The 12,645-nt window shown below is 40.6% G+C and overlaps 1 protein-coding gene across 3 annotated transcripts in view; it reads left to right on the forward strand.

Annotated features, from left to right (window-relative positions):
• The window catches only part of lrrfip1a (leucine rich repeat (in FLII) interacting protein 1a), a 52,168-nt gene that overhangs the window by 27,486 nt on the left and 12,037 nt on the right, over positions 1–12,645 (forward strand). For 2 of the 3 annotated variants that reach the window (XM_087830123.1, XM_087830120.1), the window contains exons 4-18: positions 242–259; positions 403–474; positions 3,138–3,179; positions 3,597–3,647; positions 4,460–4,495; positions 5,327–5,386; positions 5,469–5,510; positions 5,592–5,645; positions 6,907–6,966; positions 8,389–8,472; positions 9,008–9,070; positions 9,661–9,738; positions 11,438–11,530; positions 12,044–12,070; positions 12,177–12,302. In XM_087830123.1, the coding sequence (XP_087686249.1) occupies positions 242–259; positions 403–474; positions 3,138–3,179; positions 3,597–3,647; positions 4,460–4,495; positions 5,327–5,386; positions 5,469–5,510; positions 5,592–5,645; positions 6,907–6,966; positions 8,389–8,472; positions 9,008–9,070; positions 9,661–9,738; positions 11,438–11,530; positions 12,044–12,070; positions 12,177–12,302 (906 nt within the window). The remainder of the gene's footprint in view (positions 1–241; positions 260–402; positions 475–3,137; positions 3,180–3,596; positions 3,648–4,459; positions 4,496–5,326; positions 5,387–5,468; positions 5,511–5,591; positions 5,646–6,906; positions 6,967–8,388; positions 8,473–9,007; positions 9,071–9,660; positions 9,739–11,437; positions 11,531–12,043; positions 12,071–12,176; positions 12,303–12,645) is intronic. The other variant, XM_087830122.1, reaches the window with a different exon arrangement.

Below are 12,645 nucleotides of genomic sequence, written 5' to 3' on the forward strand. Positions count from 1 at the left end.
CGTCTCACAGGTAGTTAAATCTCGGGTGAACTTGTGTTCTTGGGTCAGTTCCTGCTGTGCAGCAGGGTTCTTCACGTGCCCGAGCCTCGTGCTCTTTTTCCTGCATGCTGTTTTGCTTTTCACTTTCCAGTGTTTCAGTTTTTTTTCCATCACTTATCTTTTTTTATGTTGATTTAATTAAATCTTTCCTGTTTGTTTTTTCGCTCCTTCTCCTCTGTCGCTGTTCGGTGTTGCTGCTTAGATCTTTCAGGTGCAGAAGGTAGGTTTACTCTTCCTCATTTCTACCTTGCACATTTTTGGATTTAATGTGATCGTCCTCGACGTGTGCTTCAGATCGCACCCTAGAAAAAGATGGAACAAGTTACCTGTTTTATCTTGCCCTCGTTTCTTGCCTCTCCCTAGAAATACTATGGCTTGAACACCAAATTAGATGACCGCGTGGACAACAAATGGGGAGATATTGAACAATGGATGGTAGAGTTAGTGTGCTGTGATAACAACACTAACAGATCTGCATGTAGTTTGACTTTTCCATGTGCCCAGTCTGTGTTTGAATTCTCAGTCATTCCTGTTGAGCCTTAAAAAAAAAACAAAAACAGATTATGAGGAATCAAAGCTTGAACATTAATGATAATCCACTTATTAAAAAAGCTGGGTGACCATCTGGCTTTGAATCAGCATGACCATCTGCCCCGCTGGTGTGAGACTGCATGGGATTTACTGCGTTGAATTCACTTACTCAGTATGACTGTGCAGATTATTCAAAGGGTTTGGCACAGCAATCATACTCTGTGTGTAGGAGTAACTGTTTGACTAATTGTGATGTGTAATTTTAGGTAGTGATGAGAATTTATGCAACGGTTTATTGTCAGCAGTATCATAATGTTTCAGTTTGAACAGTGTTGGCATGTGGTGAAAATTGCATGAGTGTCAGCTGGATTACTGTTTGACAGCTGTGGATTTAAAGTGTGCATGGATGAGCCTCTGTGAGCTTCCTTTTACCCAGCTTGTGTCACTGTGTCAGTGGCCATGTTTACATGTGTCAAATTAGAGCTTCACTGTTTACATTGACCCTAACTGAGGTGATCTGATCCTAATGTGCGTTTGCATCATGCGTCAAGCATTTAAACAGAATAAATCATTTTGGAATTTTCTAACTTTCTGGGAATAGTAGAAATATTAGTTGTGATTGCTGTAAACAAACTCCGCTGTCTGGATTTCTCCTTTTTTATCGTCACCTTGCTGCATCGTAGAGCAGAGTTTCTCCCCTCTCTCACATTTGTCACTTTTTGAATGCACCTACATTGTTCACTAAATGGTAACAGACATGCGCAGTAAGGATAATTTCACTTTGAACATCGGAAGTAGGGGAGTTTCTGGCAAAGAATTTCTTAGTCGACTAAACAAGAAAAAGAAATTAGTCTAAAACTAAAAGACTCGAGATATCAAATTAAATTTGAGGATTGTTTAATGGTCAATGTCAAAAACTGTCTAAACAACGGCCATTGAAACTATTAATTAATCTGTTCAATACTGAATCTTACTTTAAACTCTGCTTAATCGGGTGGCACCTTGCATTATGTGCATTATGAACATTGCATGTTATGCTCCACACAATGAAGAAGTTTTAAAAAAACCACTTAAAATAAATATTTTATGATATTAAATATGTGAAAATGTTTTACTAAAAAGATGTTCATATATTACTAAAATAGGACAAATTAATGTTTGAAAAAACTACTAAAGAATACATTGTGATTGAAAAGAATAATAATAACACAAAGATCAGGTCCTAAATGAACAGACTTGCATTTTTCTACAACTATGTCGAGGCCGCAGCTCTATATAGTAGCAAATGGCTGTAGAAATGTAAACAATTAGCAACAATTACTGGACTAGTCGACTTATCGAGAACATTCCTGACGGGAAAAAGTGTTTACATGCACACCTCTCTGATTAAGGATTGGTGTAACCTACCTGTATCTAGGAAGGTTAAGCTACGAAGGTGTGTGATTGGGTCAAAATCTTCCAGTTGCCGTGTTTAGGTGAAGCATTTCTATTCCAGTCAGGTTTTTTAACTGGTTACTTGTGTCCTTGTAAACATGGCTGTTGTCTTGGTATAAAATATGCATCGTTTGCATTGTACCAATACATTCAGGTAATAAAGATGATGGAGTTTGGATAGTTTTTAATCACATCTGAACCCAAATATTGTGATTTGTTTACTAGAATAAAGAGGGGTTTTTTAATTACTTTTTTATTTATTCGGCATAATATCTAAATTCCAGAGAAAAAACAAAAGGGAGGCACTATCTTGTGGTGCTGTTCAGCCCTGAGGAAGAACCACTTAAGCTGACCATTCCCAGTGCACATTTTTTTCTTTGTAGACTCCAAATTGAGCAAATAAAAACATAAAGAAATCTGCTCAAATAATCAGCAATGGACTAACAGATATGTTCTAATCCACATCTTAACGCAGTTAAAAGGTGAAAACAGCAGTGCAGTTAAATCTAATTTATCACCTGGCAAATGCAAATTGCATGACAGATTCCCTTTGCTTTAAATTAACTATCAGTTCTTTAGCAAGTACGCAAAATGTATTTATATAGCACTTTTCACAGATAAAAAATAAAATAAAACACAAGAAATAAAAATATAACATAATAACAGCATGTCTTTTATCCTGTCTTCCTTCTCTCACCCCAACCAATCACAGCAGATGGCCCCGCCCCTCCCTGAGCCTGGTTCTGCCGGAGGTTTCTTCCTGTTAAAAGGGAGTTTTTCCTTCCCACTGTCGCCAAAGTGCTTGCTCATAGGGGGTCATATGATTGTTGGGTTTTTCGCTGTATCTATGAAGCACCTTGAGGCGACTTTTGTTGTGATTTGGCGCTATATAAATAAAATTGAATTGAATTGAATGTAAAGCAACACAATAAATGACTTTGATCGGCGTTTGGCGTTTAAATGTTTATCTGTCCTGGACTCTTAATCTGGACTCTTCAAAAGACATTTAAACGCTCAAATGACACTTTCCTCTTTCGTCGTCTATCCTGTTGATGTTTGACATCTCTCTCCTACCTTTCTACCCCCTCCATCCCTTCTCTCCTCCATCTTCACCCCTCCCCTCCCTTATTCAGGAAGACAGTGAGAGGTACTCACGTCCTTCACGGATTCACATGGTTTGTAGTCCTCTCTCTGTTTCCACCTCTTCATGCTTTAACTCTGTAATCTATTGTCCTTTACCATGAAAATGTCAGTGCCGGACGAACACAGCACAGAGTAACTAAATTAGAAGTTATATGTGGCTTTGTGTTGGTCGATCCAGCAGCATGTTTTCATGACACTTGAAACAGGCTCATACTTTAGGCAGCTCTCTGTTTTTATTCATCTGAGTAGAGCGCTGAAGGAAGCAGTGGTGAAGTTTAGATGAGGTTTGTTTCTGTCTTTAGCGTCACACCGAAAGCTGACTTGGAACCATGTGTGTTTGCAGCTCGAGGCCTCCTGTCAGAATCTCATGTTTGGAGTCTTTGCAGATGTAAGCCATTGCATTCTCCGAACCCTAACCATCCATTTCACTCTCTCGCCCTCTCACGCAGCTCTCAGACGACGATGAGCGGATGTCAGTGGGAAGCCGAGGCAGCGCCAGGGTCAGTATCACAAACAGCTCATGTAATTTAAAAAAAAATAAATCCGAAATCCTTTGTTCTTCTCCTATCAGTTATTCTCTTTGCATTTTCATTCATAAAAACCGACCCTCTCCTCTGGAGACTGAGTGTCAGTGCTGGATAACTAGAGGTGGGAATCACCATCCATCCCACGATACGATATTATCACAATACTTGATGCACGATACGATATTATTGCAATTTTTAAAAATATTTTGCGATATTCAGATTCTGTACATAAAGGTAAACTTTATCAATATTCATTTTATCTAATATCAAAGTCTCACACTCAGTCTTTCTCTCATTTCAGTTTTATTGTTGACAAACTGAACGGTTTGTATTACAGTCTAGTCCAACTTAACTGAATCAACCATCTGGTACAATTATAGCTATTCTGAACTATGCAGTTTATGAAAACTATGCAGCCCCTTCAGCAACTGAAGAATTTGAAAGTAAATTAAAACAAAATATAATTTTACATTGAATAAAAAAGTTTTAAACTTAATTAAAATAAAACATGTCTTAAATTAAAATAAGTAAACTGTCAAGTTAAACACATTTGGACAGTGAAGGAATGTCAGGATTCTTGCTCAGAAAAAGGATCAACATGCTCTGAAGTCAGAGCACAAAAACGTTTTTTGTAACAAAGTATCGATTTCTGCTGTCCCTGTATCGATACATTATTAGCAAACAAAATATCACCATGCTACACAGTATCCATTTTTTCCCCACCCCTATGGATAACGTAGCAAGCTGGTGTTAGTGTGACATGATGATGTTGTGTATTTTTGCAGTCGGATCTTGATGCAGTTGGAGCTTATGGTGGAGGGGTAAGAGCTGACAGTGTCTGAACACGAGATGGATGAATTTGAACTGCTTTTCCCGGAGATTTGTTGTGAATTGTTTGCTTTGACTAACAGTTGGTTTGCGAGTTCCTGCAGTAACTCAAATAATAGTAATACAAAGCATGTTTGTGTGCCAGACATTTAAGTTATAACACACAGATTAGGTCTTATTGTCTATTCTCATTATCCATCTGCCTATTTCTTTACTTTATGATCAGATGTTTGAGTAAACCTGTGCACGATGTCGGAAATGATGCATAAACCCTTTTAAAAAGATGTAACATCGAGGGCGTTGTAGGCCTCCTCTACGCCAAGCAGCTGGAGCTGAAGCTTGTTAAGCCTCTAAGCCTTGTAAAACTGCCAAAATATTTAAACTCCACGGCAATTCCCTGGAAGGCTTTTTAGCATTATCAATCACTAACCTCCCAAAGCAATTTCCAGAGTTGCTCATTGAGTTCTTGTTTGTGCTGTTGTAAAGGAACTTTGATTACCTTGGAATCCGTTGAGGAGCCATCCTTCTCCAACCAAAACAAACTCTGCACTATTTTAGGCTGTAGTGCAGCTTGTTCCTGTGCTGTGTAATTGTGGAAAAATTCTTCTTACTAATCATTCTGCTAGACATGCGAGATCCCGGATATTTGGCTCAGTCATTTTATTGGCTGAATCAGTTTCTTATTGTGCCACTAATCGCTGTGTGTTCAGTGTGGAGAGTCATTTGTGCATGAACATTCAGCTCGGTTTGCTTCTGCACTCTCAAACCTGTCGTCAAACGGCTCTGTGTTATACTTCTCTGCTCTGCTTCTCTTCACTCTCAAGGGCTCCTCCTCACATAAGAAGTCAAAGAAAAAGAAGAAACATAAGCACAAAGACAGAGATGTATGTAAAAGCTCAAACTGCTGCACACATGGCACAAACAGAGTTGGTATCTGTGTGTTTCATTCTGGTTCTTGATTCACAGAGAAACGGCTGTGATGACGAATACAGCGTCATATCTGACAGGGTCAGTAGCTGTGTGTCAAACTGATGATGATGGAAAAAAGGTTTATGCAGCATCTGCTCACAACTCTCCTCTTTCTGTCAGAGCTCAAGACTCAGTGATGAAAGCAGAGTGTCTCGCTCCAGGCTAGACCTCACGGTGCGTGCTGTCCACCTCTGATCCATGCCGCCAAACAGCCTTACGCTGGAACAATATGAGAGATCTGCTTTTGGCTTGATGAGCCAGCTTCACCTGCCGCGTGTTAAAACAAAAAATGCAGAGGCAGATTGAGCTGATAACGATAGGTTGTAAAACAGGATGTCACATGTTGCCACAAGGCAGGAAAATCTTTTAGTCATTTTAATGGTCTTTGCAAACTGCAGTCAGAAAGAGAAAAACATTTAAATTTGTCTGATCTACGTGTGCGCCTCGGGAACATTTCCAGTGCTGTGGCAGGTTGTAGATTAGAAATTGTCCAAATTTAACCTCATTTACATGTGTTTGAGTGTCAAACTGACCTGACCCTCATGTCACTGCTGTGGGAGGACTGATCAAGACCCAGAGGCATTGCAACAGGAGCACAACTGCAAGCATACCAGTGTTTTGTTCAGACCAGCACAGCTTTCACTCACAATCCACCCTTCACTTCAGATTTGTCTTTTCCCAGCTTGGTGAAAATCAACTTAAATGGGGTTGCTTTTTGGACATCCTCAAAAAATGAAAGCTTCATACAGGTGGTTAGAAAAGGGCTTACAGAAACAAACAGCTGCTCAATGGAGAAGGTGAATTTTTTAGTAACACCTTGTAAATAGAATCACTTCTAATATTACTTCTAATAACTTTATTTGTCTTTGCAAACTCCTTTGAAGATTACTGTTAGTGGTCAACTATTACAGAAAGGTAGGCAGTAACAAGCCTAAGATAAAAACCTGAACAAAAACATGACAAACGGGGTGTAACATTTGTGAAACCAACACTGAAATTGTCATTTGGATGTCCCGTGTGGAGCTGCTGATCTTGAGCTTGTGTAAGCCGTGAAGATCGTTCGGATAGCGAGTTAACTGGAAGAGCGTTCAAATAATGGAAGTTATTTTTTTGTTCATGATTGAATGATTACACCAGTAACAATAAGATTTACTTCCTCAATTTTTTTGTTATTCATCCCCCTGAGAAATAACAAAACACAAATTAGGAGCTCTTAGACTTTAATTAAAATTAAAAAGCTGAAATATAAACACTATTATACTGTACTGTCTCATTTTTGTGTCTGTTCGGCCACATTTGTACGGGACATGTTAGCTTTCCTTTAAACATGACAGTTATTTGCTTTACTTTGAACACTGCATGCGTTGGTGATGATGTGAGTTCAGACTTTGCTGGACGGTGTTTGATGGTATCGCCTGTGTCTCCCGCTTCTCAGAGCTCCAGACTGAGCGATGACAGCCGGCTGTCTCGTGTCTCCCGATCAGACCTGCAGCTGGTGCGTGGCTCTGCACGCCGTCCACTCGCTGTCCAAAGTTATGACTAATAACCAAAGTAGCTGCTGACGGTTTAGTCTGTTTATTTTAACTGAAATATTTGTGTAGTGTGTGGTCTAACAAGTTCTAGTACTCGCTGGTGCATGGTTAGATGTTACTGAACTTGCTGATGTGGTGTTGAAGCCTGGGCAGCTGTCTGCCTTTGAATTTAAAAGAAGCTTCAAACACGACTGTGACATTTTTCCTGCAAAGAGTGGTTATACTGTGCAAAACTCTTGAGTCATCCTTCTTGTTTGTGTTTCATGTTTCTTGGAAAATAGGTGCAGAAATATATAATCTACAATTTATAAAGTAAAAACAGCCTGTTTGACTTTCAACAAGCTTGAAAGTCAGTATTTGGTGTAACCACTTTTATTCTTCAACACAGCCTGGACTCTTCCCGTCCAGGTTTCTTCTAATTTCTTTGAGTAGTCTGCAGGAATAGTTCTCCAGGCTTCTTGAAGGGCATTCAAAGCTCTTCTTTGGATGTTTCAGCCTTTGTTCTGGTCTCAGTCAAGGTGATGCCCTACTGCTTCAATAATGTTGAGGTCTGGGCTCTCAGGAGACCAATCCATCACTGATAGTGCTCCACTATGTGTTTTTCTATTCAGGTATGCTTTTACTGCATTGGCAGTGTGTTTGGGATCATTGTTGTACTGGAAAATGAAGCTGTTACCAGTCAGAGATTTTCCAGATAGTGTTATATGATGGATCAAAATCTGTTTAATGTTAAATTTGGATTCATCATTTGATTACAGATCATCAGCCTCACTGTTTCTCTTCATTAACAAAGGCTTTTTGAGAGCCACTGAGACATTTTCTGATGAGGCTTCACTGAACATAATGTGTTTTTGTGACAGGCTGATAGGAGTGCCTAAATATACAATTTAAAATTGGCTCTTTGCTAAGTTGTCTGTTATATGTAGACACAAAACTGGTTCATCTGTTGAGTTAGGTGTCTTTTTAATGCTTGGATAATAATAGGTCAGTCATTAATGGCTTAATGAACAGGCACAAGGACTGGACTGAAAATGAAAGGAAAAAAGCAGCCAATAACTTCTGGAAAGAGAAGATTATCAGAAAACCTGGAGAACTTTAAAAATATAAGAATGTCTGGTTCTTCGAAAATATGAAGAAGGCTCAAGACTTTTGCACAGTATCGTAGTTTACAATGGTACCAAAGTGAAGTCAGGGAGGAATACCCTTAATTGTGTGTGTGTGTGTGTGTGTGTGTGTGTGTGTGTGTGTGTGTGCATGTGTGTGTACTGCTGCACTCTTTTAAATGCTGCTTCCACAAACAGCTGTGTGACCTTCTGAACCTCCTATCAGTTTTTCTCTCGTCTCCCTCTTATCTCTGCTCATCACTCTCGCTCTCCTCATTTCAGGCCTCTTACGCTTCTTCTGACTTGTACAACCTCAATGGTCTGTCCTCTTCCAGAAACCCAGGCTCAGCTTTCAATGGTTACCAGGTCTGTATGCAGACAAAAGCCAGACCATCAGAAAGACACACGCACTTACCCCCCAAAAAACAGTTTTCTGCTGCTTCATGATCACGGGTGGGGCAGCAGGACAGCCGAGCTTAAAGTTAAATGTTTATTCATTTATTTCTCATGCAAGCATCATTGTTCCTTCCTTCTTCATCCCTTCTTGCAGTTCTACAGGTCACTCAGTCAGTACAGCCAGGAGCTTTATCGTAGGGTTGGTTCATTTCCAGCTCACCTTTTTCACCGCTGCACCTCCCTCTCACCTTCGACCTGCACTTCTCCACACTAGCATGAGCCACTGCATCTGAGTTTGTTGATGTCAAGAGCAAAATGTTTCAGTTAAAGGCTTCCTCACAGAGCACAGTTTGAATCAGGCGCTGAAGGCAGCGGTCACTTTTTTTTAATCCACTGAGCAAAATATAGAAATATAGAAACCTTACAGTCTGCTCACACTGCTGAGGTGTGACCCTGAGCTGACCCTGTGTGTGTGTGTGTGTGTGTGTGTGTGTGTGATGTCCAGAGCTCCTTATATGAAGACAGTCTGTGCAGTGGGTCGCGGCGAGTCATCAGCGCCAGCTCTCATGTAAGACGTTGCTGGAATTGTGGCGTTATTTGGTGTGTGGTTCAGTTTGATGTGCGTTTGAATTAACTTGCATGTGCCAATATGGTCTGGATGGATGTTTCTAATGGTTACCTGAAAGGAGAGTGAAGCCGGGTGAGCCAGTAAATCATCTACAGTCGCAATTTGGCAAATGATCTGCTTTTTAAAAGGATTTGTGTGCATGGGGATCATCTTCTTGTTTATGGGCAGTAGTAATTAATATGAACTCACACACACAACATGCATTTATAGTTTTTTATAGAGCAGCACATACATGAATTAGCACAACTCAGATCTTAACAACAAACTGGACACAGACAAGAGTAGGAGGTACAAACAAGTGCAGTGAAGCAGCATTAACAACACATTTTGATTTAGTTTTAGAGACTTTTGACTAAAACATCGTTTAGTTTAGTCATCATTTAGGATGTACGGTTTTTCTGCTGCATAAGAGATGTTGAATATGGTAAAGCCTGAATCCTGACGTATAAAAGAAGGGTAGATGCAAGGCACCATGTGAGTGTGTGCATGGTAGTTGGTGACAGAAACATGACGACGTTTTCTCTCTGCAGCCTGTAGAGTACACTAGTTATCGCAGCTCCGGCTCCAGAACCTCCAGCAGGGCCGGGTCAGCCCGTACCAGCCCAGTGGTGAGCCTCTCCTCCCCAGACACGCTTATCCTCATCCTGGAGTTTGAAATGATTTAGGCTGCATGCCATGTGGACATAACTTTAAATAACAAGATGCTTTCATTGACCCATCGTGCATTTAGACTGAAACATTTAGCTCACGATTCACTGTTTGGAGGATTTGTTCACTCAAAGTTTGTTCAGACACACATAGAAATATTCACCCCTTACAGGCCTTACTCCTCCCGTTTCCATCAGCTCCACTCCGTGTGCGAGGTGGTGTACTTGCAGTCAAAGTGAGCAGGGAAAGTGGAAAATAGCTCAACCATAAATAAGAGCAGTTTGCAGTAATGACTCTCACAGGGAGCTAAAATCAGATTTTAAAAAAATCTTGATTATTTAAAACATTTCATGTCATTTATCTTGGGCATGTTGATATTTTATTTTTGGCCAGTGTTTGCCAAAGTTGGGAAAGAAGTTTCTACCAGCTCTGCAGCACAGATGTGACCCACAGACCATTTTTGGGTGTCGATGGCATAAAGAAGATCCGGAGTCTGTGGGAAAATCTCGTGGCACAGTGTCAGATGATTTTTCAGATATTTCTAACTCTCCTAGCACTTAAACTATGTTGAGTATTTGATCTGAATGCATCACAGTTAACACTGTCTGCAGATATCTCCAGCATGAAAACATATCAATGCTCCGTATTTAGAGTATAAACAAAAAATCACTCCTGGTGAACTTGTGGAGCGTCACTGCTAAATACATACCATCAAGTTTATCAGTAATGTGGAGATGAACTCCCTGCAGGTCGCAAAGGATAATCCCTTTCATGCCTGAAGTGTGGGCTTGGTCCAGAGTGTGTGATCATCGGAGCGGTCGAGTGAGCTTTGGATCAGCTGCAGAGCAGTTCCTGACTGGGACCATCTGTCACCAGCTTGCAGCTGCACAGAGTCCTTTAAGTGAAGCATTTTAGTGACAGAAACAGTCCCACAAATGTTCCTCTTTTAAATTAGTCCCATCTAACTTATCACACACATCTTTATGTAGCAATGTGCTGCAGAACGTGCAAACTTGTGTAATAACAAGTTTGTGTTTTTGCATTTTTGGACAGCACAGTGATGTCTGTGTTTTTGTTATCGGCCCTTTTTTCACACATCCAGGTTTTAGAAAATAGGAAATGAAAGTTAAATAAATGGCAAATGGCCTGTATTTGTATAGCGCTTTAACTAGTCCCGCCTAGGGACCCCAAAGCGCTTTTACACGTCCAGTCATCCACCCATTCACTCTCACATTCACACACTGGTGGAGGCAGCTACAGTTGTAGCCACAGCTGCCCTGGGGCAGACTGACAGAAGCGAGGCTGTCATATCGCGCCATCAGCCCTTCTGGCCAACACCAGTAGGCGGTAGGTGAAGTGTCTTGCCCAAGGACACAACGACCGAGACTGTCCGAGCCGGGGCTTGAACCGGCAACCTTCCAATTACAAGCGAACTCCCAACTCTTGAGCCACGATCGCCCTGTATACATACATACAAATACAAATACACTGATGAATAACCTTTACAGCACTGATGGTGATTATTTGTGGTAATTTTCTTCAGTTTTAGCCCCTGCTGCACTTTTTCAATTAGTACTTTTAAAGTTTTCTGAAGTCTTAACATTCAATGAGTGTTTGGCTTCTTTGTTGTTGTGTTGTGCCCCCTGGTGGCTGTCACAGGACAATTGCAGCTCTGTTGCCAGTTTTTTGAGAAGCAGTAGCAGTGGTCTTCCCAGGGACCTGGACGATGTCACTATTCCCGACTTTCCTGACGTGAGTAGCTTTGCACCCGCAGAAGGCCGAGGCTGTGACATGAGCTGAGTTCCCGCCTGATTTCTTATACGCCGCCTGTTTTTTGTTTTTTTTCCTTTTCCTTTTTAAACTAACTTTGTTTATTATTACTGCAAAGACAGCGATTGCTGTTAGCTGGGTTTGTGTGCAAAGTTAATCTGTGTTGAAACTGCAGTTTCTGCGTGTGCTGTTGTTGTTTTTTTAACACAGATCTGCTGTTAGTTTGATATTTTGAGAGCGCTTTGACATCACTCTGATTAATCATTTGCACACTGATACAGAGATGAATTTGTGCTCGTGAATAGATGGCAGATTCCGGTCCTTGGAGGTTTTTGTGTGGTGTGTTGCTTTTTATCAGCAGATGTGAAGATAAATCAGTGCTGCGGTAGCTGCAGTGACGGTTGTGGGACTTCCTTCCTCCCTCAGTTCATCCTCTTGGCCCTGTGGTCTTCATGTGCCTCTGATTCCTCTGACTGTGTTTATCTTTCTCAACAGGTGGAGGACAGAGATTATCTTGAGAAGGTGAGAAATGCACTTTGTTTTTGACAGTTATGGAGAAGACTGAATGCTATTGTTACAATATGTTTGGATGTATTTTATGTAACAAATTTCTTTTTCGTTGTGTCAGGGATCTCGAGCAGCTTCAGCCTTAACAGCAGCCACGCTCACCTCATTAGGAGGGTCGTCCTCCCGGAGAGGAAGCGGAGAGACGGCTTTAACTGTAGACGCCGAGAGCTCCATACGAGAAATCAAGGTACAGTCCTGTAGACAGAGAGGATTGTGTTAATAGCAGGGATGCTTCAAAACAGTAGCTGGACATGTCCCAGTTGTTTATTTTTTATTGATCGCTATTGTTCAAAGATAGTTTGATTAAAAGCAGAAAGACTCATGTCAGAATGAATCGTGTTTTCTTAGCGCAAAAGGCGATTACATTTTTAAAAAAACAACATAAAAAATAGCTTTTTTGCATTAAGCAATAAGCCAAATTTTTCAAACAAAGTTTTTATTTAAACTGTTTATTTAAACAGCCTCTGAAAAACATAACTCAGTTACTCAGTCATAACAACCGGGCTGTTTTGTCAGTTTGTGCCATGTTT

The sequence above is a fragment of the Neolamprologus brichardi genome, chromosome 16 (assembly GCF_056152115.1).
Source record: "Neolamprologus brichardi isolate AB-2024 chromosome 16, ASM5615211v1, whole genome shotgun sequence".
Classification (NCBI taxonomy): Eukaryota; Metazoa; Chordata; class Actinopteri; order Cichliformes; family Cichlidae; genus Neolamprologus; species Neolamprologus brichardi.